Source organism: Numenius arquata, chromosome 9 (genome assembly GCF_964106895.1).
Source record: "Numenius arquata chromosome 9, bNumArq3.hap1.1, whole genome shotgun sequence".
Classification (NCBI taxonomy): Eukaryota; Metazoa; Chordata; class Aves; order Charadriiformes; family Scolopacidae; genus Numenius; species Numenius arquata.
The window spans coordinates 37,070,977-37,097,540 of NC_133584.1; the positions used below are offsets into that span (position 1 = coordinate 37,070,977).

The window sequence follows — 26,564 nt, forward strand, 5'->3', positions numbered from 1 at the left end:
AGGCTGAGTTAAGGTCAGGAGGTAAGTACTAACTTACAGTTTCCCTTTTCTTAAAGCCTTTGAGCGACTACTTGCAGTGAAGCTACTTCCAAATTTATTAGGGCATCTGCTGGGTTAATGTAAATTCTCTGCTCTCCTTAGTTCATGTGCCAGGTAGAGTAAGCATGGCTTGATAGTAACTCACCAGCTGGAAGCTGCAGGAGGGAGAAAGCATGAGAAAGACTTTTTTTTTTTTTAACCAGGAAATGAATCCTGTGGTGCAGTTCAGAGCTGAGGGAGGCAGCCGTGAAACTGCTGAGGGGACAAAGCGTGGGAAAGCAAAGGTGGGTGGGAGAACAGCGCGAGCCTCTCGCACCGTGGCGGTTTCTTCTGGGTTTGAGCAGGAAAACTGGCCCATTTGGTACCCTGGACTCTGCTCCCAGCTCCAGGGCTAAAGGGCTCTGCACACTGAATGCAGATAATGGTGTTTCTGAAAGACCATCCCATCTTAATCTGTTCTTACAATGCTAAGAAGTATCCTTGGAGAAACTCAAGACAGGCATGTCATTAAGGCTCACGAGGAAATAGGATGGAAATATGGATTTCAGACAAAAGCAGTGAAATCATTTGTATATAGACAAATTTTGTGTTGAGGTCTTTGCTAAATATTAAGGCTAAAGGTAGTGCATGCAAGGTGTGGTTACTTATTTAGCTGCAGCATAAATTCCTGACATGAACCGATTCTTCAGCAGTGTCTGGGCTAGTGCAGCAATCCCAAAATGCCCTGGATGGTGATGCATTTTTGCTATGGCAATCAGGTATTGCTTAGGTAAAATAGGGAAGTTTTCCATATCTACTTTCCATGTTGCCTTGGGAGTCTTTGACCATTTCATACCTTTTGCAAGAGTCCATTTCTTCAGCAGGAAGAGTCAAATGCATCTTTTTCAGCAGTGGGCAACACCAGGCCAGACCTCTGGAAGCTTGTAAGCCCGGTGGTTCATACGGCTGTCGTGCTGTGGCTTTAGGAGCAATATCTGTTAGACTATTTCTTATCTCTTCTTCTGTCCTTCGCCAGCATGGGCTGGCTGATGAATGATAGCAAGTTTCTCTGGCAATTGTATAGCTTTTAGCTGTCCACTAATTTGTGGAGTGTTTGATATTTTACTTCCACTAGAAGTTATGATCCCACACAGCTTCCATAACTGCCCAGTAGCATGGTGTGCTCCAAATGCACATTTAGAATCAGCATAAATATTTACAGTCTTTTATTTGGCCAGCTGATAGACCTCTGTTAATGCAATTAATTTGGCTGCTTGTGCACTCAGCTTCGAACTGAGTGGTGAAGCCTCCACCAGTTCATTCGCAATAGTTATTGAATAACCCATAACCCAGTTGCTGCTCAGATAATAGGAAGACCCGCCAGTAAATAGTTTTGGACTGGGAGTAAGAAATGGCACGTTTGTTAAATCTTCGTGAGTCTTTTCGGCTTCACGGATGGTAACTACACAGGTGTGATGTGGAGTTCCTTCCCCAGGTGAAGGGAGTAGAGTAGCAGGGTTCAGAGTGTTAGTCACCATCCCAGAGACTATTCCTTGCCCTTCTTGTACACACAAGGTAAATGGTTTGTTGTAGTCTAGCAGTCCCAGGGCAGGGGCAGCTTGCTTCCAAAGCCCAAATGGTTTTACCTGGTCTGTTGTCCAGTGAATGAGTTCTCCAGCATCTTGAGCAATAATTGGTATCAGGGGGTTATGCCATTTCCTCAAAAACAGCTATCCAGGGGTGGCAGAATCCTACAGCTCCTAAAATGGCTTGCATTTGTTTTTAGTAACTGGTCGGGAAAGATTTTGAATGAGTTTAATATGGTTTTCAGATAAATGTCGTTCCTCTTGTTGAAGAGTGTAACCCAGATATTCTACATTTCTCTTAAAAAAAAAAAAAAAAAGAAGATTGTAACTTATGTGGAAAGGACCAATGGCCCTTTCCAGCTGAGGCAAACAGTAAGGAACGGGTGTTAGCTACACAAGATTCCTTGGCTGCTAATAAATCATCAATATATTGCATCAGAAACAGATAATTTTTTTTATACACAAACTAAAATCTGTTCTTAAAATTTTAGAAAAATAGTGGAGGACTGAGTGAAGTTCTGAGGGAGCCTTGTCTATGTTAGCTGTACCTTTCCCCAGATGAATACATCTAGGCATTGAGAGCCTAGACGGCTAGGTATACTGATTTAAGGTAGAAAAAGTTGCCCTGACTCCAGTAAGATGAGGGATATATCTGCCCACCTTTAGGGAATCTCAAGTGTCAGCAGACACATAGGAATGGGCAACCAAACTGAGCTCTCGGGTCCAGACGCAGGCACTGAAACGCAGCTGCCTGTATGTGAGCTACCCGTGCCGGGTCCCTGTGCAGTCAGCGGAGATGCATTCAGTGGAGCTAAAGTTTGAGGAGGCTTTACCAAAAACCAGGGGTGTTTTTCCATGTCAGAAGCTTAAAACAATTAAAATCTACTTAACAGCTGACAGAGTTATTCTTAAAAAAAAAAAAAAAAAAGCTGATGACAGGTTTTTATTCTCCATTTGTCATTGTTCTTCTCACATAATTTAATGCCATATAGAATTTCTTGTTCATGTAAAACGATAAAATTAGACCTAAGGCTTTTCACTCCCTCTGCTTTTGTTCTGCAAACAATAGATAAATTTTCCAAGAGGATTAAGTTTCGCATTCTTGGTATTGCAGTCTGTGGCTTTTTTAGTTAAAAGTCTTATTTACTGTAAGTTTCTGCTCATCACAAGTTGGGGTGATGTGTGTTGGAATGATAGGGATGCAATGTATCGGAGAAGTAGGATAATGAAAGAGGCACAAGTTAGCTGTTGTGGGCTATATAGATAAACCCCACTGCCTTACAGTGAAAGTTAGTCACACAACGTGCAGAAAGTAATACAACCACTGTCTTAGAGGCAAAACATTGTAATTAGCAACAGTTACTCACATTTTAAAACTGGAGGTGATTGTTTTTTCCTTTATGTGTATTTGATTTTATATTGTCTAAATTACCCCAAGTATCCCTATTTATTGTAGTAACATGACTTGGTTCTTACCAGAATTGCTCAGGGGAGAACTCTCGATCTGATCGTTCTTTAAAGTCAAGTTTTGGCAACATATGTTCCAAATGTACTTTAAGTACACGGACAAAGCACTGTGATTAGAAGAAAACGCATCACTAGAGGATGGCGAACCTGATTTGAGTGGGAAATGCCAGGTGGATGCAAAGTGTAACAGACGTCATGTTGCAGCTTCGGCTTTTAGCTCTGAGAAAACTGGGGTCATCTGTAAATTATTATTTTTTATTTTTTTTTAAAATCAGGCACCCTATGCTGGTTTCTGAGCCATTAGGACACGATTAGGATACCCGTTTTTAGGTGTTTTTTCCTCCCAATCATTAGTATATGATACTACTGTCTTTGAAGGGGAAATTCTATTTCTTTTTTTAGCAACTAGGGCAACCAAGCACAGAGAAATCGAGGCCTGAATTTGCAAACGCTTCGCCTCAAGTGTCAGCACCAATAGTCCGGCTGGCTGTCCCTCGGCATGAAACAGCTCAATACGGACAGACGTGGTGTCTCTGCCACGCTCCCTGCGGCTCCGGGTGCCGAGAGAGGGGCTGTTACAGCCAGCTGCAAAACGCGCTCCAACATCTGGCAAACAGAGCTTGGGCAAAGTGGGGCCTACCAGTAAAAGACGTTTTCCTTTTCTTCTTTTCATCTTTTCCGTGAGGATGATGGAAACGAAGGGTGGGTGAGTAACCTCCCTGAGGATGTGGCAGCGTTTTTCAAGTGGCTTTGTACAACTGTGTTAAAACGCAGCCAGGTTCCCCCTGCAGCTCGGGGCTCACACCGCTTCTTTAAACATGTCAGTCTTTGCTTGCAATCATAACAACCACCCCCCGGTAGCCCTGGGGAAGGCTTTACAGCCCTGCACATCCTACAGGCTGTGCGGTGTCAACGGCCCGTCTCTCATTCTACCTTTCAAACCAGAGGAAGTTTAAACTTCAACAGGCATAGCGAGGATAAAAGGCTCTCTCTCCCCTCAAAATAATGGTACTTATACCAGTTTTATGACACTGTTTTCTGCTTAATGTGTTTCAGGGGACCAGGAGCTCGGAAGCATGTCGGGGAAGCCCAGGCTTACCTACCTTAATGGAAGGGGGCGAATGGAGCCCGTACGATGGCTGTTGGCAGCCGCTGGCGTGGAGGTCAGTTGACACTCGGTACAGTGTTCCAGACTGGTGTTTTCAACTGGTCTCAGCATCAATTTAACACGCACATGGAGGATTAACGGCTACAAGAAAGTGGCTTTTTAATTCATTTGGCCAGCGGCACTGCGTGTTTGTAACTACGTTGCTCAGTGGTTAATATTTGGGGTGCAAACGCAGTTTTGGAGTTTATTAGAGATAGTATCCGTCCCCTGGAGTAATTAATCATAAGACATCAAAATGGGGATTTACCTAAAGGCCCTTAATTATTGGATTTTTCCAGCTGTGCAAAACCACCTTAGCTCAGTTGTCTGTAGTTTGCAGTTACAGTGTGCATGGACAAATGCCGTTGCTGACCTTCACGCCTAGGGTGGGGTTAGAAATGGTTGATTTACCTTCTCCTTCCCTTTGCACTGGCTGCAACCTGTCTTCCTCCTGAAGATGTCTGTTCCTACCTGTGCTTACCTTATTTCTGAATCGGTGCCTTGAGGCAGAAGTGGCCAGGCCCTTCTGCTCCTCCCCAGCTGTGGGGATGTGGGAGTGATCCTCAGGACATCTGTGGCCAACCAGCGCAGCTGAAGATCCAGCCCACTCTTTTGCTCAATTCGGTCATTCTGCACGTGTTTATGCACAGTCACTTACAGAATAAAAATGTCCACGTGCAGCCGTGTAACACTATTCTCTCTCCTTTTCCAGTTTGAAGAAATTTTTTTGGAAACAGGAGAGCAGTATGAAAAGTTAATCAAAGGTAAGAATCCCAGTGCCTGGGGCTTAGTCTCTCAAAAAATTGCTCTGATTTAGCTAAATTTGTCACTTAAAAACAGTTTATTTAAACCAGTGCAAACTTCTAGAGGCACATCTTGGATACTGAAATACTTGTTTTGAGTAATCTGTTTTTTCCGGTGCCAAAAACTGGTATAAGCTAAAAGCTTCTGTGACTGTGTTTATTGTAGTACTTTCAACAGGGGCAGCAAACATTCCTATTTAATGCGACTTAATTATCTGGGCTGTTGAACTGTTAACATGGTTCCTGGCATATTTTTGGTCCAGGGCAAATAGCACTCCCTGAAGCAATTCCAAGGCATCATCTGGGAGTTGTCCCAGGCCAAGGGCCATTTCCAAGATGTGTTGTTTAGATGTGACCACCACACTCTATAGGCAGAGAGAGCTGAATAGAGTGAATGTGGCCATTCTGTGCCAGCTGGCCTGAGCTGCTGTTGAGTTGACCAATATAGATGTACCTGTACGCTGGTTCTGAACCTCAGTAAGATAAGCCTCTAAATGAAAGGCTGGCATTCCCAGGAAAGCAAGTTTTCCTTTGTGCTAGGCTGTGTGTGAACACACTAGTGAGAGTCTTAAGCAGGATAAGCCTGAGCCATGAAACTTTCCCCAGTTAAAAAACAGGGAGCCAGCGGGGAGACCTGCAGAAAGTCTGACACTGTCAAAGCAGCAAGCCACAAAGGCTTCATGTCAACCTTGGGAGTGAGACCAGTTCCCAAACACCAGTACATACCCCCAGTCACTGCCCTTGATATTTGGCCTGATGAAATCCAGCACTGAACCCCTCCACAGCCACCCTGGAAGGAGAAGACCTTGCTGCCGGGGTGGGGAAGGAGTTGGGACTGCGAGGAACACTATGGAGTGCAGTTTACCTGCTGCCCAAGACATGTAAGAGAAACCTCACAGCAGGCTGAGCTTGCCAAGACATACTAGGAGCCTTGGAAGAGAATTCAGCTGTGTTCTGGCTGCTTGCTCGGAAAGGAAAAGCTGTGTTTAAAGAAATTCTGACAGGAAAACTAAAATGAACAAAAGTGAAGAAGAAGTGGTATCAAGAAGATCAGAAGCAAATTGGCAGGCCCAGCTGGCTGGGAATCTGACAATGTGGGAGGGCAGTGCAGTGTAAAGACACCAGTTATAGCTCTAAATATGATAGCTCAGGTACTGAAAGCCCAAATCTAAGTTTGCTTCAAAATACTAATTAATCCAGACAGAGTGGTACAATCCTGGATACAGCAACCAAGTTTATCCATACCCAGAGAGAAGAATTAAATGGTGATGAAAAGGATAGGGAAATTTTATAAAGAAGATTAAGGGCTTTTCTGTATATATATATTGAACTTAAGAGGGTGAGAACACAAAGAAAAAGGTGGAGTTTCATGCATTGTGTTGAAGAAAGACAAATTAGTCAGTCATCCTGATAAAGGGACCTCTGGAATGCTGTCAGTCGTGCAGGGAAGGACTGAACACGAATAATCCCACATTACTTCTCCCTCTATTTTTTTTCTTTCCCTACCAACATGCTTTTTGCTAGGGTACCCTGTGTTTAGACACCACCACTTTGTTAGAATGGTGGAGGCGTGACTTTGGCCCGTGCCAGCTGATGATCTAAGCGATGCCCCAGCAGTGTCCAGGATGAAGCCTGGGCTGGGGCCTGTTCCCAACTTGCAGACAGACAGCAGTTTTGGAGACCAAGAGAGTTAAATAGCATTGGCCTGGCCAGACCTGTACCTGTTGGCCTGAGAGATGACTAGCTTAGCTCAATCTGTGCAGCCATGGGTTGTCCAAGTTGCTACCTGGATATCAACAAGCTCTGCTGGTCAGTGACAAATGGTCCAGATGATTGTTTCTAATGTATGCTCTACAGACCACCTTCAGACAGCACAATCCAACCCGCAAAACAACTGGCAAACTGCTTTTAATCCTGCGTATATATTCTTTGCAGTGATAATGTGAAGTGCTTCTCACTGCAAAGTGAGGAGAAGCAGAGCGCTACTGGTCATAAGAGAGAAATCCCTCTTTTCTGTAGATAAGAAACAAACCATGCATGTAGGTCACTCACATTTGCTGCATCACTTTTTGTCAAGGGCCAGAAAGTCAGATTTTATTTTTCACTTCACATCTTTCTGCTGAAAAATATCCTTGCAGAGCTCTTAGTTTTCCAGTTCTTCTATGTTTCTGCTAGATAGATACTGATTAATATTTCTTCCTTAAGCTGCTGAAGTGTGTTCTGGAAAGACACGAAGACACATGATCTTTCTGAGAGCATTTACAAGAAACAGGCTATTTGTTGCTGCAGAGAAAATTACTATTTGAATTTAAACTGTAAATTTGTAATACAGAATGAGTGAAGAATATTTGTTAATTCTAGACTAGCAAAGTATTCTAATAACTCTGTGGAGAGCAAAGCAAACAGAAATGTCTCTTAAAATGAACCCTTATACCTAGAAGAAAGATGCACTGAACAGGTTAAAATTGAGCAATTAAAATAAATTATTAACTTTGAGCAATGCAAAGTGGAAGCTGCCTAGTTGGATTTGGAGTTTTGCTGTGATTTTTAAGAGGGCGGGATTGTTCTCTGGATGCCCTTAATGTGTAAATGGAGGAGGGAGTATCTCTGAAGACAGTGAATTAGTCCAGCAGAAAACTGGTCTAGAAAAGACTGACTTTGCTATGCTGAATCTACGTCAGTTTAGCCCTCAGAGCTGCCTCACTGAAGGCTCAGACAAACTGGCTGGCTCCTACCAGCACCAGGAGAAAAGGAGACTACAAAGACACATCTAAATAGGCTTAAACTTTTGTGGAATGACACTGAGGATAGGCCTGTAATGAAAATCTATGGGGACTCTCAAACTCTTGTCCCTGGAGTGACTGTGTAAAACTTACTTAAGCAGCACTTGCTGTCATAGTCCCTGCCTCTAACTCCGTAACTTCACAACGTTTAAGGTGGCCTGGCCTCTTCCTTTATCCCAGCAGCTCAGTCTTCCTGTGATACCACCCCTCTCATCCTTTCTACTCGTGTGTGTATGTCCCTGACAGGGAACCGATCCACATCCAAAATAATTTTAGGGTTTTTTAAGCTGTGATTTAACACACATCTTTATTCTCCTCCGATCCCTTGGGTTGAAAGTGCTGGTTCAGGCTTTTCCTGCCAGCATGAGGCAGGTCCAGAGGTGCAGAGGAGCAGGCGGTGCCAGCTCCCATCAGCCAGTGAAGCTCTGGTAATGCTGTCAAGCGAGGGGCCCAGCTGCACTGCCATGGCCGAGCTACAAAAGCCTGATGCAGGCTAGTCAATGTTTGATCTTTCCCACAATGTTAGTTTACTGCATGGGGTTTTACAGTTAAGGCAAGACATCAATGAGCTCCTACACTGCAAAGGAAACGTGCTCGTCTTTCACTCTCCTGTAAAGCTAAAAGTCTATGAGGAACTAACAAGCTTTCCCTCAACTTTCCACCCTAGATGGAGTCCTGCTGTTCCAGCAAGTGCCCCTCGTTGAGATTGATGGGATGAAGATGGTGCAGACCAGAGCCATCCTCAGCTACATAGCAGGGAAATACAATCTCTATGGGAAAGACTTGAAGGAGAGAGCCCTGTACTGTTACACCTCCTTTCACTTAATGAGCAATCTGTTATTTGATAGTTGTATTATATATAACAAATTCAATGCTGTAAATCCAGTAGAAAGGCATGAGAAAGGCTAATGCAATAAATAGCAAGGACTCTAGCCTTTGCTTAGGTTTTAACCACTGCTTCTGAAACACTGCTGAACAGAAACAGGCTTTTAGTCCTTTAAAAAAAATATTTAGCTTTACTTTCTGTTCAGTTTTGGCTATGAAAATTGGCACTATGGTGGTGATATAAAATTCCTGTAAGTTGCCTTAGTTAATTGGAAAACAGATGAAATAACTTCTGTGCTCTTTTCTACTGTCTTCCCCCCACCAATAGGATTGACATGTACGTGGAAGGAATAACAGATCTGATGCAAATGATTTTGGTGTTTCCTTTCTCTCCACCTGAGGCAAAGGAGAAAAATATGGACTCAATTAAGGAGAGGGCAACTAACAGGTACTTTCCAGTCTTTGAAAAGGTAAGAGACAGTGAGGAGGTGTCTATAAAACTTGTATTTACAATTATCAAAAAGTTTCCCCAAAATAAGAACATGTTTGTAGTGCAGGTCAGTTCCAAATCCTCAGCTTTCCTGGCTCTCTCAAAGAAGGAGAAATAGAGCAGCATGTTTTCTCTATTTGTTGGCTTGTGTTGTCAGGGCTGTGGTATGTGAACATCTACAAAGCAATATGTTCTCAGCTACACAGCAAAACTTTTCACTAAAGTAAAAGCAAGAATGTATGATTTCTTTTTTCCTTGAGGGCACACTCCTGCACTTATATTCGTTTAGAGCACATCTCTCTGCTCTACTTAATTTCAGGTGGAACCTTTTCATTAGAAGAATGCAAAAATCCCTTACAAATAAATCAGGTAGGGAGATTAGGAGCACTTTAGTAAAACAACAGTCATAGATTTCTGCACATCCCTCTTTCGAAAACAACAAACCAAACCCAAATGACTCAGACGTCTGGCAACATTTCTCAGTTTTGTAACATTCATCTAGTTTTGATGGAAAACAATAATAAAAGCTGAACATCCTAGAAGTTCTTATGACTATAATAACTTACTCCCAAAGGCAGGGGAGCTGCCAATAACCAATAGCTTTGGTTAGCTATTGTAGTTCTGCATTTCTAAGTTTGCCTCCTGGTATCAACATTGGACATAACTTTAAATGAAATATCAAAATGACAATTTTATAAATTCCCCAAGTTACTTTCTCGTACCTCTGTTATCCCTGTTTCTAATTCTATGAGTGGCACTCGTCCACCTAAGTGTGTGGTTTTGTCCCTGTTCCCAGTGCCTATCACCATTCATCATTACTGAGTGACCAAAGTGTGTAGTCTGTGCACTATAAGACTTCAGATTTTTTTTTTGGCTCACAGCTTCCAGCTGAAAACTCCACCCTGAAATTTCAGATGTAATTGCTTTTCAGCTTTGCAGCTGTGCTGTGAGGCTGAGCTGCCAGGCGTCATATGTCCCCTTCTCATCTGCAGCCCACTTTCTCTTCTGTCCTACAGGTTTTGAAACAACATGGCCAAGACTTTCTCGTGGGCAACAGATTCAGCTGGGCAGATGTTCAGCTAATTGAAGCCATTTTAGCAGTGGAGGAGAAAATACCAGCTGTGCTGTCGGGGTTTCCTCAGTTGCAGGTAACTTTGCTGTTGAGCATGCCCCTACTCAGGAGTTAGAGGGCAACCCTGAAGTGATCATCTCTCCATGCTATGTACATCAGGAGTGGGTGCTCTTTGAGGACCTGTCCCTGTTGTGTGTTTGCTTAACACCAAGCACAAGAGGGAATTGAATTAGCTGGTTTGTTGTAAGCTGTAAGACACCGTGCTCCTGACTAACCCTGTTGAGGTATGCCTATCTCTGGGTGGTATATGCCTCCTCAATAGAAATAAATTAATATCATCCCAAGGGAGTCACTGATCTAAACTGCCCTCTTTGCATTTTCCTGCTTCCTGCCAGTAGATGCTATCTAATACCAGATGTCAGGCTGTATCACAGGCTTAATTTGTTATGTTAGAATTGGTGTTACAGCTTTGGGATCCCAGTAACCTCACTTCACTTCTGCCTTCTACAGTGTGACTAGAAACTCAAGCCTTGGCACTAAGCCAGGCTTTTCTTTCAATAATCAACTCCATACAATCGAGAATGAATTCTCTGCTTTTGTGCCACGTACAAAGTCTGAAACCAAGCAGAAGTGAGGCGCTTCTGCTGTGAGACTCGACCAGAAACCAGAAGCCTCCAGGCAGGCAGTGTGCTATGGAGCACAGCGCGTGGGCAGACCCGGGGCACGACCTGCAGGAGTCATTAAGAGCTGAGATACAGTGGGCCCAAGTAGCCTGTGACTGGAAAAAAGCTGATAGTGTTCTGCAGCTCTCCCATGTGCCTGTAGTCACGGTAATAAAGCAGTGTAGGCAATGCAAATTTGGGTTGAGGAGGCAAGGCTTGAGGTCCTGCTTCTTTGTGCTTACAAACTGTTAATTTGAGGAGTCCACTCAAAGACTTTGGCTTTATTCCCATTAACAAAAGAAATAGTTCAGCATCAGACTATCACAATTAAGTTTTCTGCTTGCAATTGATGAGGAAAAGGGCTTTTATTTTTTTTAATACTTTTTTTAAAAAGTTTTAAAATCTCAACCCCAACAGTTTAAGCCTGAATTTAGTGTGACAGAATGAGGCACTTCAGCCACAAAGTGGGCAGTAACGTGTGTCAGATTTTACCCCATATGCAGTTTTGCTGCCCTCGGGTAATTCTTGCCTTTAGCTCCCATCTTCTAGCAAGCTGCCTTAGCCACTAGGCATGGACACGGTTCAGTTGAAGCCGTGCTTTGAGTTAGGGAGGGAATCCTTCGCTGCCAGAAGGGAAAGGTGGTTACATATTTAACAGTTTTTCCTTTTCTTGCTCCTTCTTGTATTTCCCCCTTATCCTTCCAGCGCCTATAAGGAAGAGGAAATTACGTTTATACATTTGCCAGCAAGAACTGGCTGCTGTTCTGTGAAGCTCCCCTCCCTTAGCCCCGTTGTTAGAAGAGGTTCTTGTGTATCTAAGATTGCTCAGCTACCCGTGGGGTCTCCAGCCGCTCGCAGTCTGCATCACTGAGTCCTCTCTGACTTTCTGTACAATGAGATGTGTCAGGATCCATGACTCAGTTGCCTTAACACAGGCATCTCTCGCCACCTGAAATGCCCAACTCTTCCCTAATCCTAGTCCTGGCCTCCAGCCTCTGCTCCAGAAGGGAATAGGTCTCCCTGAGGGGCTGTGTTATATCTGCCAGCCCTATGTAGATATTTTGGCTACTCTAGGCTGCAACACAGTATGAGAAACCTCTAATGGACAACTGAGTTGAGCCAAGGATACCTCCAGCTATTTCACCTTCACCCATGCAATCCTAGAAATGCTGGGACAGTGGGACAGCAGTGGCCATACCAGATGCAAGCAGAGCTCAGATACTTACATAATGTAGTAAAAATGGAAATCGTGTTAACGTATATCGTGGTTTGCCCACACGGAAGAACCAGCAATGAAAAGAAACAGGTCGTGAGCTGGCTTAGTGCACTTGTACCTTCAAACCTATTCCCTGGTGCTCCCAGATATTGAATTTTTGCCTTCAGTTTCTTTCAGGCAGCAGAGATTTAGCTATTGTCTGCTCCAGGACTGCCTTCTTTGGTAAGAACAGGCGTTTTGCAGCAGCTGGGTCCTCCTGTTGGACAGAAGAAGACTTGTGTAGGTGGCACCGAGACCTGAACGAGCCTTAGGATCTTTTCTAGCAGCAGGGGGAAGCAGTTGTTCTGTGCAAGGAGCACTGTTTGCTACCGGAGTAGCTGGAATTTCACTCGTACTCTGTTGTTTTTATGTTTTAGGCTTTTAAGAAAAGAATGAGCAATATGCCTACAATTAAGAAGTTCCTGCAGCCCGGCAGCCCAAGGAAGCCCCCACCAGATGAATTTTATGTAGAAACCGTGTTGAAGATTTTTAAGAAATGAATGCCTTGCTACCTTCAGTGAGACCCAAAATACTGGGGAAAAAAAATCCCCAAAACCCAAACCAAAGGAAGTAGGAAGCTCATTAAATTAGTGTTGTTGTAGTTAAAACCAATAGCGAAAAAAAACAAAACCCCAAACTGAAATAAAGCCTTCTGATTACTCTGGCAATGTGACAGCAGATTTGTCTTTATTGATATCAAATGCTTCACAAAACATGAAAACAAAGGCATATGGAAGCAAGAACTATTTGTAGGGAAGGGAATTAATTCATTTGGGAAAAGACTGATGCAGTGTTAGTATTGTCAGAATGTAACTTGTTGAAGAAGATATTTTTCTGGATGAAAATAGGCTTTAGAATAAGAGCTATGGAAGAGAAAAAAAAGAGTACTCACTGAATCACTAACCCTTCAAGAAGTAGACTTGTTTCAGGACCAATTTTGGTAAGTACTTTATATTGCAGTATTTTTACAGTATTGTGTGAGTGAAAGTGAAGTGAAACTTGTAATTTAATACTAGTTTCATCTGTTGTTATCAAAGCCAAATCTCTTTGGTTTCTCACACTTCCCAGGTCTTGCCTAGGAGCCAGCTTTTATAATGTTCCATTATTTTCTTCCTCTACTTGTTTAATGTGATTCTTCCAGGCACCTTAGTTCATTGTTCCTGGTGCACCGGAGCCTGTGCGCCTCTTCACGAGATGAACCACTTCAAAGGGTGGGGAGGGCAGAGCCACATCTGCAAACAGATGGTCCCTCAGGTTCAATATTTGTTCATGCTTCTTTCTGGGCATTCATCTGCCATTTTGAGGGACTCTCAGCTGCTTCCTAGCCCTGGTTCTGGATACCAACGGCCAGCTACATCTTTGTCCTAGTAAAACAAGAAGCACCAGGCTCGGTTCCCTGGCTCTGAGGCCATATACACACTATTATTACCCAAAGCTGTGTAACCACGTCCAAACAGCCCCAGCGTGGACTGACTGTGGCTGGGAGCCATCTGGGCGAGAGCGATGGGCACAGAACAGTAACCCCGGAGCCAGCCGCTGTCAGTCCAGTAACACAGACGGTGTCTTCCAGCGCCTGTGCCCTGGCACTGCCTGGTGTTGGATGGGATCTTAGGAGAACTCCAGAGGGCAAAGCCTGAGCCTGAGCTGCCGCTTTGCAGGGAGTGAAATGTGGGCAGCCTAAGGGTGCTGCTGCTGCTTCGGCGGCACTGGGGGGCACCACCCGTCCCTGCGGCAATGTGCTGGGACCAGTGACACCAAGGCGGTCACAGCTCCTTCCAGCGAGGCCGGTCTGCAATGGTGGAGGCGATTCACAGGGTGGCGTTGGGGAAGGGAGGAGTCGGGTCACAGGGCAGCGCAGGTTTCATGGCCAGGACATGTCAGGTGCAATAAAGTTGCCTAGATTACCCTTACTATCAATTCCTCCTTGTGCAGAAAAAGTTCAGTGGTCATTTAGTGAGTCGTGCTCATTATCTCCATCTGAAAAGCTATTTAAGGTTTCTTGGAAAGTGATTTTGGTCCAGTGTGAACAATGAAGAATGTGCCATTTAAAAGAATCCCAGGTCTGATGTCAGGGTCAGCTCAGGCTGAAGGGAGGAATGGACCTGTGTCGCTCTCACCCTGGATCTCTGCTCCAAATACTGAGCCACTGGGCACAGCGGTGGCAGCCACCGTGGCTGGCCTTGTCACCTTGCTCCACAAGACTGTTAGTCCTATTTGGTGGTGACTGTCTAATCTTCTGGGAGTCACAGGAGGTCTTGGAAAGATCTTCTCTGGAGATGGCTCCCTCCTTAGCCAGCGTGCCAGCACATGGGATCTGTGCTGGCCTCTCTCACCCTCACCAGGTGCCTGGTAAGTGAAAGCAGCAGGTCTCAAGCCGTTGCCGGAAAAAGTTGCTTCTCCTGTAAAATCTAGAAGGCTGGATTTTACAGGAAAAGTACCTGGACCGATTTGTTAACAGTTGGCAATGCCACAGGCAAGCTGCCCGTGTGGCTGCAGTGCTGCGGTGCACCCTGCGACCTTGTGTCACCAAGGCACTTCTGCGCTGTCCCAAGAAGAAAGCCACTGCCTACCTGCCCGTGCAGAACACTTGGTGGCATCTAGGTAACCCACTTGCTCTTCAAAATGTCTGGGAAAACACCTAATGCCCTTCACATACCCAATACCAAGTGTTAAGTCAGGAGGATCACCGGAGAAAAGGGCAGTTTCTTTCTTTTAATGTCTCTCTTTCCTCTGCAAGGCTATCCTTTGTAAACGTGTTCTTGGGTTGATGAGATGGTTGCATTGCACACTTACCCTGCTGGTTTCTGAGGGCACAATTCGGTGTGGAGAAATGTTTCATGGGACATAATGCGTCAGCTGCGCTTTCGGAGCGTGCTGAACGCAGGCAGCACCACTTTGGAAAAACAACAACAAACAGGACCTTTGTTTTAAATAATATGAGAAAACGGAGCTGCGCTTTGTTTCTGCAGCAAGGCAGGGCTGGGTACGTCCCAGCAGGTCTCATTAGCCACAGAGAACAATCCCTTCTCTGCAGTCCCTATTCCCCCTGCTGATACATGTGGGCACCTGTTTCCCCTGCGAGTGTATTTGAAATATCGGCTCATAAGATTGAACACAGCTCCAACCCAAATTAAAATAATTCTGATGCGTTTTATATAGAGAGGAGAGTTCACAAAGCCTGATGACACAAACATTTTCCAGTGCTTTGTCAAGAAGTCAGTATCTTGTCTGAAAAAAACAACAACAATTTATTTTTTTTTTTTCTGGAAAAAAGGTTTTAAAGGAAGAGACTAAATGTAAACAAGCTGGGGGCAACAGCAGCAGCTGGGGTGAATATTCATCCCTAAGTTATTAGGATATCTTTGACATTTCTCCTGTTTTAACTCCTGGATGGTCAATCTGAACCTAAACGTTCTTAAGAGACCAGAAACCTTCAGGTATGCAAAACACAAATTACACTTCTATAGCATTTTCCAAAATACTTTACAAGCCCAGTGAAGTGACATTTCCAGAAGTCCTGTTAAGTTAGGAGACAGATGGTACCATATTTTTCACTTTTATTTAGGCTAGTAACTGTGTTGAAGAAGAGTTGCCTGAAATCTTGAGGGATACCTCTGATAGGATAAGAAATGTCAGTGTTGGGGTAAATCACCCTCTGAAGACTTTACTCCTCTCCCCAACCCCCTAAGGGAAGGCTGAAGGGACTGGCTTCATCCAGGAACAGGAACTGGAACAGGTTGCCCAGGGAGGTGGTTGAGGCCCCTTCCCTTGAGATATTCAAGGTGAAGCTCGATGAGGCCCTGGGCAACGTCATCTAGTTGGGGGTGTCCCTGCTGACTGCAGGGAGGTCGGACTAGATGACCTTTGGAGGTCCCTTCTGGCCTGGACCAATCTATGAATCTAAACTTTTAACTGCCTCAGTTGAGACACCATCCTTGCGAGTAGTTTGGATATCAGCTGTAGCTCAAGCACGTGGTGAGGATTCCTCCTGAATTTAGACCTATTTAATGGAAACTAAACAGCTAAAGTAGATGTAGGTGTCTACAAAGTTAGGCGAGGTGAGTTCTCCCAAGTTGCCTACACTGTGATTAACTTTCATGCTTGCACTTGTGTTTTCATACCCTGTAGTCCTCTGACACGGTGGATGTCAAGTCCTTGTAGGAGTAGTCACTAGACCTGAGATACCTCCTAGAGTTCATCATGGCCAGGCCTACAAATGATTAACCCAGCCGAGCTACCTAAGAGTGAGTTTGCATTTGTGAAGCGCCACCAGACACACCTGGGTGCACGTGTCTATGCAGGGAAAGCTTCGGTCTCCCACATTATCCTAGATTCGGGATCGTAAGTCATGTCTGTCCAACGCAGGAAACAGAGTTTCCAGCAGTGTAGTCTGATCTTTCACTCTCAAAAAGCCCCTGTGCTAACAGCAAACGTCAGCACTCCCAGAAGCCTAGAGGGGAATGCAGTCACTTCTCAAGCAAGCAAATAAAACATTCTCATGCAGAGTTCTGCTTCATGACCAAATATGAACAAAATATTTTGAGCTGGATGTTAACAGAAAACAAAAAGCTTGTGCTTCTACAGTGATACCAAGAGTGGGCTTCTGCTGCACTTAGCACAGGTGGCTGGGGCTCTCCAGGACAGCTCTGCAGGGCTGGCCATCGTGCCACAGCACGTGCCACAGAGCTGGGCTCTCCGGAGCAGCACCTGGAGGCCAGCGGAAACCCTGGAACATACACAGCAGCGTGGACCCCTCTGTGCAGGTGACTGAGCCCTGCTGCAGGCTTTCAGAGGCTGGAGAGAAGAACCTCCCCAAATGTAAGAAGGGGACAGAGTAAGAAAAATAAGAAAGAAAAGAAAGAAAAATAAGAAAGAAAACAGCCCGAACCAGAAGGTGGAGGCTACGGGATGGACTGTCAGTGAGGAGTCCCCTTCTGTGAAGCCTGGCTCTCCTCACATGTGGTAGAGGGTATGGAGTGTTCCATTTAGGGACTAGGCACCCCCTAGACATTGCACTGGTGACCATTTTGATGCCTTGTCTTTCTGTGGTTCTAGTTCTAAATAAATAATTAAGCTTATTTTACTGTCAAACGTGGAACACATTGGTCTAACAGGCACAGAGTCACAAAATCACAGAATGGTGGGGACTGGAAGGGACCTCTGGAGCTGGGGTTGTTCAGCCTAGAGAAGAGAAGGCTCCGGGGAGACCTCACAGCAGCCTTCCAATCTCTGAAGGAGCCTACAGGAGAGCCGGAGAGGGACTCTTTGTCAGGAGATGTAGTGACAGGACAAGGGGTAATGGTTTTAAATGGGAAGAGGGGAGATTTAGATTAGATATTAGGAGGAAATTCTTTCCTGTGAGGGTGGTGAGACACTGGAACAGGTTGCCCAGAGAAGCTGTGGCTGCTCCATCCCTGGAGGTGTTCAAGGCCAGGCTGGACGGGGCTTTGAGCAACCTGCTCTAGTGGGAGGTGTCCCCCCTGCCCATGGCAGGGGGGCTGGAACTCGATGATCTTTAAGGTCCCTTCCAACTCTAACCATTCTATGATTCTATGATCATCTAGTCCAACCCCCCTGCTGGAGTATCTCCAGCAGTTCCTTGTCTTTCTTGAACTGGGGAGCCCAGAACTGGACACAGCACTCCAGATGTGGAGCACCACTAGTGGAGACTGATGGGATGAGGGTCATTTTCAGCTACATAGCAGCAAAGTACATCTACAGGAGGGACCTGAAGGAGAGACACCTCTCCCCCCATACTGTAACAACTTGGGGGTTTTTTTGTTTGTCAAACTACAATTCATACAACTTGCCTGTGCAATATGAGGAGAGTTTCCCAGCTCGCAGGTACATTCAGAGTGATTCAGCAGATTTTTATATCGCACGGTGACCTTGCCCGCAGGTGATGTCTACAACAGTATTAACCAAGGAGATTAGACAGGCAGGATGGGGCACAGGAGTTTATGCTGTATCGACGCTTTGAAGTCAACAGAGTTATCAGAAGAAAGCAGTCAGGAGTGCAGAGGGCAGTTTGCCTTCTGATGCCGCTCTTCATTTACTGTTTCCTACAGTTGTCTTTGGCGTGCATTTTCACCAGGTCAAAATTCAGGGGAACGTTTTTAACAGAAAAAGAAAAAAAACCCTTCTATGTCCAGGAATGAAATTCAGCAGAAAAATGCCCTGGAGGAGTAGCCCCCATCACTAAGGAAGGAAAGGAAGTCAATGAAGGATTCAAGCTGAATTAGTTGATGTGACTTATGTAAAGCAGCAATCTGTTAAAAGTAAAAAACCATAAACCATTAAAATAAAATTTTGATTGCTATCACAGTATTATTTTTTTTTTAAATCTTAGAGGAGTTTTTCAGCCGTTCCAGTTATTTTTAACTAGCAGGTTGACAAACAATGAAAATAGGAAGCATGCCATTTTCTGCTGGCACAGATGTTCCCACTGACCATGAACTCTCATGAATCTTACATTTGTACATGGTCAGCATTAGTCAGGAGTTTATTCCCTGTAGGTGAGAAGTGACTAAACAGACCTAAGTGATATCGTTCATTTCAGAAATAGGGGTTTCCAATCGGCAGAGACCTGTTCACAATTCTCTTTGTAGGAGGGGCTACAGACCTATATAGTCTCAAGGCAAAGCTGCTGAGAGTTTAGCGTGGGTTACACTGTGTACAAGGTAAGCTGCCTGGATTTTGGACATGCATAGGGAATTAGTGCACTTGAAACTAAGTCAGTGAATGGGTTTTATGGGTTAAATACTTGTATGTACTTTCTTTACTAACATGGTTATGTGCATTAAATATTAATTTATTAACCAACTGCTTTCTAAGCGTACAGATTTACGAAAAAGAAATTTAGATCTCAAAAGTGTGGAGTGTTTCCCCTCACCCCCTTCTTCCTATTGTAGAGAAGATGATATGTTATTTACAACAAGGGCAATTTGGGTTTTTTGCTGCTTTTTTAATGCTGTAGCTTTACTGTTGACACAAGTTTATTAACTGTGAAGCTAGTATAAACTAGGCGCTGTCTCTGTGTTTGCTGCTTATCTGCCTGCACTGGTTCTGAACGGGGAGATGACAATCTGCCTAAAAACCCCTGTTGCTTTAAATTCCAGCAAAGAGTTGGAATTGAGCAGATCAGGTATTGCACTTTGCCCCTCTCTGCGGTCAAGGCAAATCTAATGTTACCAGAGACGACATTAAATTCCATGTCCTCAGGTGCTTGCCTGAAGAAATGAGGAGGGTGGGGAGTGTTGTAAAGAAGATATTGAATGTTTACAACGGGGGGGGGGGGGGGAAATCCTTCCTGTCACTTTATAATGGAGTTACATAACGGTTGCTGGAGAAAGCACAGCAACTGCTGAGTTTATATTGTGTACCTGATTAAACAGTGAACTGTACCCTGAGATAATGCCATAATACACAGAGCAGTGTATCGTCTCGCGCACCCTGCTTTTTGGTCAGAGCAGAACGCTTTGGGATGCAAATGGGTTTTGATTTATTTGCTTGTTCTCTGACATGGGGCAATCTCTCTCAGGATAGAGTTCTGCTTAACTGAACTGCACATGGAAAAGACATCTTAAGGCAAAATGATACAATGCAGCCTCTCAACATAGTCTTTTACCTCCCCTACGAATTCGATGAGAGTCTTGGACCATAAATCATTGGTTTCAAACAAGACAACTTTGAACAATGCTTGAGAATGAATTAGAGACTCAAAACTAGCATTCTGAATCTTTATTTTGCAAAACTTACTTCTTTATTCCAGGTAGTGGGAAATCAGGCACGTACAAACATGTCTGGGAAACCCAAGCTGCACTACTGCAACACACGAGGCCGAATGGAATCAATACGGTGGCTCCTCGCAGCAGCCGGGGTTGAGGTTTGCCTCCTTTTTTTATACTAAGAGCATGTGACAAATACGGATTTTTACTGTTCCTTATAAAAAAATGTGACTGACCAGCAGTTTCAAGTTCTGCATTTAGTGCATTGCTGACCAAGCCAACAATGACCACTAGCTTACCCTAAGGAGGGGGCCAAGTTAACATTTTACTTCCAAGCATCCAACCGTACTGGTAGCACCATAAATGCCTCTCCCCTGTAGCTAGGGAAAGAAACAATTTAAAACCACAGCGGCAGAACCTGGCCTCTCATCTTCTGGTCACAGTGGTAGAACACTTTCAATTCTGAAGATCTTCAGTTAAATCCCAATGTCCAAAAGAGCAAAAAATGATTATGCCTACTACAATGTGGCTTACCCCTGAAGGTACTGTATATTATAAAACACAAAGTAATTGTTTTTAGCTCTAACCGTTTCTGATATTAAACTGGAGAGGGAGCGTGGGGATCTGTGTGTTTTAAGAGCTGTGAGGTTTTGTCATGGTGATGGGCAACCTGCCAGAGAGCTGCACGGGGCATGTGATCTCTTCTCTTCATCCCTCCTTCTGCCAGCTTGTGGCAAAGGACCTGTAACACAGTTCTGCTGCTGCAGTGTGTACTTACCTGTCCTCTCCTCTGCCTGCACCATCTCTTGCCAGCACCGGCAACAGAAGCAGCATGGTCATCGTCACCTCAGCAGACAGGGATTTGTGCCTTCAGTCACCTCAGCTTTAGCCAAAATCTTACCTGCACAAAAACATGACTCGCATGTGAGAGGGAAGAGGAGAGGCTGCGACAGAGGCAAAATAAGTTTCTAAAGATATCACTTCCAAATTGGATTTATTTTTTTTTAAATAAAATTCTCCAAAACACAGCTCCTTGTGCCCTCGCTGTCTCATGCAAAGAAGTTAAAACATGCAATGACAACACAACTTTTCTTCTGTATTCCCTGCAGTTTGAAGAATGTTTTCTGGAAACAAAGGATGATCTGACAAAGTTACAGAAGGGTAAGTTTCCTTCACTTTTTAATGATTAGGTGATGATCATGATGATAACAGTTTATCTTAGAACACCTAAGTCTTATGTCTCTCAAAAAGAAAATCTAGACTGGATTGTACACGAGGTATCACACTGCGGTGTGTTAGATGGTGTCATCCACCCAGCTTCTTCAGCCTTCACTGAGTCACAGAAGGGCTGAGGTCAGAAGGGACATCTCAAGATCATCTGCTCCAACCCTGTTCCTCAAGCAAGGCCACCTAGAGCCAGTCAGCCAGGATGGTGTCCAGTTGAGTTTTGAGTATCTCGAAGGATGGAAATTCCACAGCCTTTCTGGGCAACCCACGCCAGTGTTCAGTCACTCACAGTAACAAAGCCTTTCCTTAAGTTCTGATGACTGACTCCCCTGTGTTTCAGCTTCCTGTCTACCACAATACAGGTCATCAGATCATCTTGAAATTCATTAGCATTTTAGGTTGCCTACAAAGTTGCTGTTTTAGATCTGTATGAAGCCAGAGTTCTAGATTTCTGAATTTAACCCATACCTCTGATGCATTCCTGTTTCCCAAGGCAACTACTCACCTTGCTATCTTTAGCTTCCATCTTTGTGGACATGATATTCACATTTCCTCCAAACCAAATTACATGTCTGTTCTCTTCCAGGTCAGTTGGCTTTTCAAAGAAGTCTGGGATAGGGTTGGCATTTGTAGTCTTGCTCTCCTTTAGGAACGATGACTTGATCCCTCTGCCACCTGCCGGCTTGCAAAAAGTATTTTGAGACACAAGCATAAATGAAAATGTGCCCTTAATAGCAGGCAGTTCTCTGCATGCTTGCCTTACGGTGGATACAGAGATGGATGTAGTTGATCAGTTATTTGAGTCAAGAAATATGATTTTATAAAGGAAATATTTTTGACTCGCTTCTCTGATCAGTTCCTGGAGGTATTTCGACTTCTGCCTTGCTAGAATAAGGCTTCTGCAGACTAGTAAGGGATTTACATGGCTACAGTCTCACACCAAGTGATATTTGCTCTTGGGGGAATTTCATGAAACCCACCCATCATTCCCTGCTGTACACCTGTACAGATTTATGTCATTGTATAAAGTCAGTATAGTAGTCACAAAGATAACATTATATATTATAAATATTATATTTACATTCATATTATGTGTTGACAAACCCTTGAATAGTCCAGATTTCCAAAATATTTACCAAAGCATGACAGAAACAGGCTCATTATGGGTCAGATCCTTCAGTCTTTCTCATCTGTATTAACCTCCATGAAAACACCTGAGCTAGGGCCATGCAGCGCAGGACTCGTCTTTTTCAGTGCGTGACTGCTAAAAGTTCTGCATTTGAGTGCTTCTTCAGATTTGAATAAACTTCAAGGAGCTGATCGCTGTAATATTACGTTATTAACATGTCACTGAGAAATGGTTCTTGGCTTCATAGTAAGCTTTTTTCCACACCGTGTTATGAGAGTGAGGAAGACTGCCACAAATCAAAAATAATATGGTTACTTTGCCAAACACCCACTAATGGCTCTCATTCAGAGACTGAATGCCTCTTTGTCTTGTCCCCTTTTCCCTAGATGGATCCCTGCTGTTTCAGCAAGTGCCCATGGTGGAGATCGATGGGATGAAGATGGTGCAGAGCAGAGCTATTGCCAACTACATAGCAGCAAAGTACAACCTCTACGGGAAGGACCTGAAGGAGAGAGCCCTGTACCGTAACAATACCTCCTTTGTTTGTTAGGCTACAGCTCATGCTACCTCTCTGTGTAACACAAGAACATCCCAGCTCACAGTCAGGTTCGGGGTGACACAGCAGCTTTTCACGTGGCACATGCTGACGGTGCCTGTGGGTGATGTCTACAAGAGCAGAGTAATAACCAGCCAGATTAGATAGGCAGGATGGTGCAAGGGAGTTCATGAAGGTCAATACAGTTATCAGAAGAGAGCAGTCAGGAATGCAGACACTCTTACTGATGCTGCTTTTCATTTTCTCCCGCGGCTGTCAGCAGCAGGCATTGTCACCACACCAAATTCAGGGAAATGTCATTGATGGAAGCAAAAAACTTCTCTCTCTAATATCCAGGAATTAGAATTAATAACTGGTTATTAAAGGACAGGGCTCTTAGGGCACATGGTTTGACCTGAAGCATTTTTAAATGCTCCAAGTAAATTAGCACAGGTAAACACATTTCAAGATATTTGTTAGAAATTATATAGAGTTGTATAGACCCACAGCTACCAGACCCCGCAGGGGGAACTGCTCCAAGCTACGCCAGTAGCTACCGTGCTCTCTAGACCTACTGTGTTTGACCTGACCATCTGGATCTATTCCTTTCAGAATTGATATGTACGTGGAAGCAATAATAGATCTGAATGAATTACTCATGACCTATACCTTCCAACCAGCGGATAAAAAGGAGCAACATTTAGCTACTATTGTGGACAAGGCCACAAACAGATACTTCCCAGTCTATGAGAAGGTACGTGGCAAAGATACAGTAGCTTAATTAATATTGTTTTCCTGAAACTCCATCCTGCATCTACACAAACATTTTTATTGAGGAAAACAGAACAGAAAAATTACCACTTAAATATAAATGCTATGGTTTTGGTGGGGAGAGGACACTGGATGCAGACAGGACACTACAGAGGGGACAGAAGGCACTACAAATCTGCAGAGCTGCAAAAACCCAGGGCACACTGAGCTTCCCAAATGTCCATGGTTCAGTCTGTAAATTGCTTCAGGCAAAAGACACCATAGCATCAGCTTTTATATAAAGTCTCTTCCTGAAGTGCAGACCCCCCTCTACCATACCAGCCATGTAAAGCACCACTGCTCCTTCTGTGACACAAGGGAGGGTGGATTAGCTGGGCGTCAAGACCACGAGGCACAGGTTACACGAGGGGAGCCCCCAATGCAATATTCCAAAAAATTGAAGAAGAAACAGGTGAGAAGTGAGGGAGCTGCCCATAATTTGAAAGAGTCCAAGATACTCTTACTATGCCCTGGGCTGAGCTTAGCCCTCTTGTAAATCTTGTGCAGGCATTTGCAGTGATGGTTGTATCCCATAACGTTTAGCCTTCAACAGTGCTGATTATTACCTGAGCTACAACAGCTGCCGAGCGGCGCTGATTAGTACATGAGCCACGGAAGTGAAGGCAAGGGGGGTACCATGCAGCTGCCATGAAGAAATGCAGAAGAGAAAGGACTGATAAATTATGCCTAGGACGACAGAGTGTTCAGATCATTTGTTTGTACTAGAGGTGTTCTGCCTGCACTTCCTTCTTTCAAGGATAACTCCATGCAGTGTATGACCCTGCGTTGAGGATATATGAAGTCACACAGAGAGAAAAAAAAAAAATCACATCTCCTTCTGGTTCTCTGTTTCTAGGTTTTGAAAGACCATGGACAAGACTTCCTTGTTGGCAACCGCTTTAGCAGGGCAGATGTGCAATTACTTGAAACTCTTTTAATGGCAGAAGAGTGCAAGCCTGATATACTCGCCAAATTTCCTCTCTTGCAGGTAATTGAATGGACAGTTTTCACGGACAATGAATCAAAGCAGGACCACTGGTTTAAACTGGCTGAGAGATATGGGAGAGTGGGAGGGTGAGGAAAGAAGTGAAAAACAAAATCAAAATGGTGTGTCCTAAGTACTTTTACCCAGCCTCAAATAGCAATGGTCATTACCGCCTTCTGTCACTGTAGCCACAAAAGCAGAATAGGATGAATCATATAGATTATTCTGCAGGATCAATGCATAATGTTACTTTTAGAGCATGGATAGCATCTAGAATTCTGACAGTTACCATGGTTCTTAAGGGCGGTGCTGGTTTTGGTTTTGTTTTGTAGAGTTTTAAAGCAAGAACAAGCAATATCCCTACAATAAAGAAATTCCTGCAGCCCGGCAGCCAGAGGAAACCACCACTACAGGAAAAAGATCTCCCAAAACTGATGAAAATTTTCCATTGAGCACCATCCTAAAACAAGAGAAACTCTATTTCATTGTCTTTGCGTTTGCTGATAGCGGCAAAGTGATATTAATGAAAATAGCGAAAAGGGTTTTGATCTCTCTATCCTTAGCTACAGGACTGGTTTTAGCTTACTGCAAACACTTCCAAGGTAAATCTACACGAGCACACCAGCAAATTAAATAGTTCACTGAATTGGGGGGTACACTGGACAACACAGGATGTCTTAAATTACTTACGAGATTACCTGAAATAAAGTCTTAGTATTGACACTCATAGAATCATAGAATCATAGAATCATAGAATGGCTAGAGTTGGAAAGGACCTTAAAGATCATCTAGTTCCAACCCCCCTGCCATGGGCAGGGACACCTCTCACTAGAGCAGGTTGCTCAAAGCCCCATCCAGCCTGGCCTTGAACACTTCCAGGGATGGGGCATCCACAACTTCCCTGGGCAGCCTGTTCCAGTGCCTCACCACCCTCACTGTAAAGAATTTCTTCCTTATATCTAATCTAAATCTCTTCTCTTCCAATTTAAAACCATTGCCCCTTGTCCTGTCACCACTCTTCCTGACAAAGAGTCCCTCTTCAGCTCTTCTGTAGGCTCCCTTCAGGTATTGATAGGCTGTTATAAGGTCTCCCCGGAGCCTTCTCTTCTCCAGGCTGAACAACCCCAGCTCTCTCAGTCTGTCCTCATAGGAGAGGTGCTCCATCCCTCTGATCATCCTCGTGGCCCTCCGCTGGACCCGTTCCAACAGGTCCATGTCCTTTCTGTGTTGAGGACTCCAAAGCTGGACACAGTACTCCAGGAGGGGTCTCACGAGCGCAGAGTAGAGGGGCAGAATCACCTCGCGAGACCTGCTGGCCACACTTCTCCTGATGCAGCCCAGGACACGGTTGGCTCTCTGGGCTGCCAGTGCACACTGCCTGCTCATGTTGAGCTTCTCATCCATAAGCACTCCCAAGTCCTTCTCCTCGGGGCTGCTCTCCAGCCATTCTCCACCCAACTTGTATTTGTGCCTGGGGTTGCCACGTCCCAGGTGCAGGACCCTGCACTTGGCTTGGTTGAACTTCATGCAATTTGCACGAGCCCACCTCTCCAGCCTGTCTAGGTCCCTCTGGATGGCATCCCTTCCCTCCAGCGTGTCAACTGCGCCACCGAGCTTGGTGTCATCAGCAAACTTGCTGAGAGTGCACTCTATCCCACTGTCCATGTCACCGACAAAGATGTTAAATAGTACTGGTCCCAGTACCGACCCCTGCGGAACACCACTCGTTACTGGCCGCCACCTGGACATTGAGCCATTGATTATAACCCTTTGGATGTGGCCATCCAGCCAGTTCCTTATCCACCGAGTGGTCCATCCATCGAATCCATGAGTTTCCAATTTTGAGACCAGGATGTCGTGCGGGACAGTGTCAAATGCTTTGCATAAGTCCAGGTAAATGACGTCAGTCGCTCTGCCCTCGTCTACCGAGTCTGTGGCAGTATTGTAAAAGGCCACCAAATTTGTCAGGCACGATTTGCCCTTGGTGAAGCCATGTTGGCTGTTTCCAATCACTTCTTTATTCTCCATGTGCCTTAGCAAGGA

General features: G+C 44.6%; 2 protein-coding genes across 2 annotated transcripts; both read left to right on the forward strand.

Moving 5' to 3' along the window:
* LOC141468898 (glutathione S-transferase 3-like) lies at positions 1-12,608 on the forward strand. Its single transcript, XM_074154181.1, has 7 exons — positions 1-21; positions 4,128-4,234; positions 4,931-4,982; positions 8,472-8,604; positions 8,958-9,099; positions 10,136-10,267; positions 12,486-12,608. The coding sequence occupies exons 2-7, from the start codon at positions 4,148-4,150 to the stop codon at positions 12,606-12,608; spliced, it is 669 nt and encodes a 222-aa protein (XP_074010282.1). The 5' UTR covers positions 1-21; positions 4,128-4,147.
* A 6,004-nt stretch (positions 12,609-18,612) lies between these two features.
* On the forward strand, positions 18,613-25,249 carry LOC141468885 (glutathione S-transferase-like). The gene is made up of 7 exons (XM_074154141.1): positions 18,613-18,788; positions 19,880-19,993; positions 20,945-20,996; positions 22,578-22,710; positions 23,339-23,480; positions 24,393-24,524; positions 24,854-25,249. The coding sequence occupies exons 2-7, from the start codon at positions 19,907-19,909 to the stop codon at positions 24,971-24,973; spliced, it is 666 nt and encodes a 221-aa protein (XP_074010242.1). The 5' UTR covers positions 18,613-18,788; positions 19,880-19,906; the 3' UTR covers positions 24,974-25,249.
* The last annotated feature ends 1,315 nt before the right edge of the window (positions 25,250-26,564 follow it).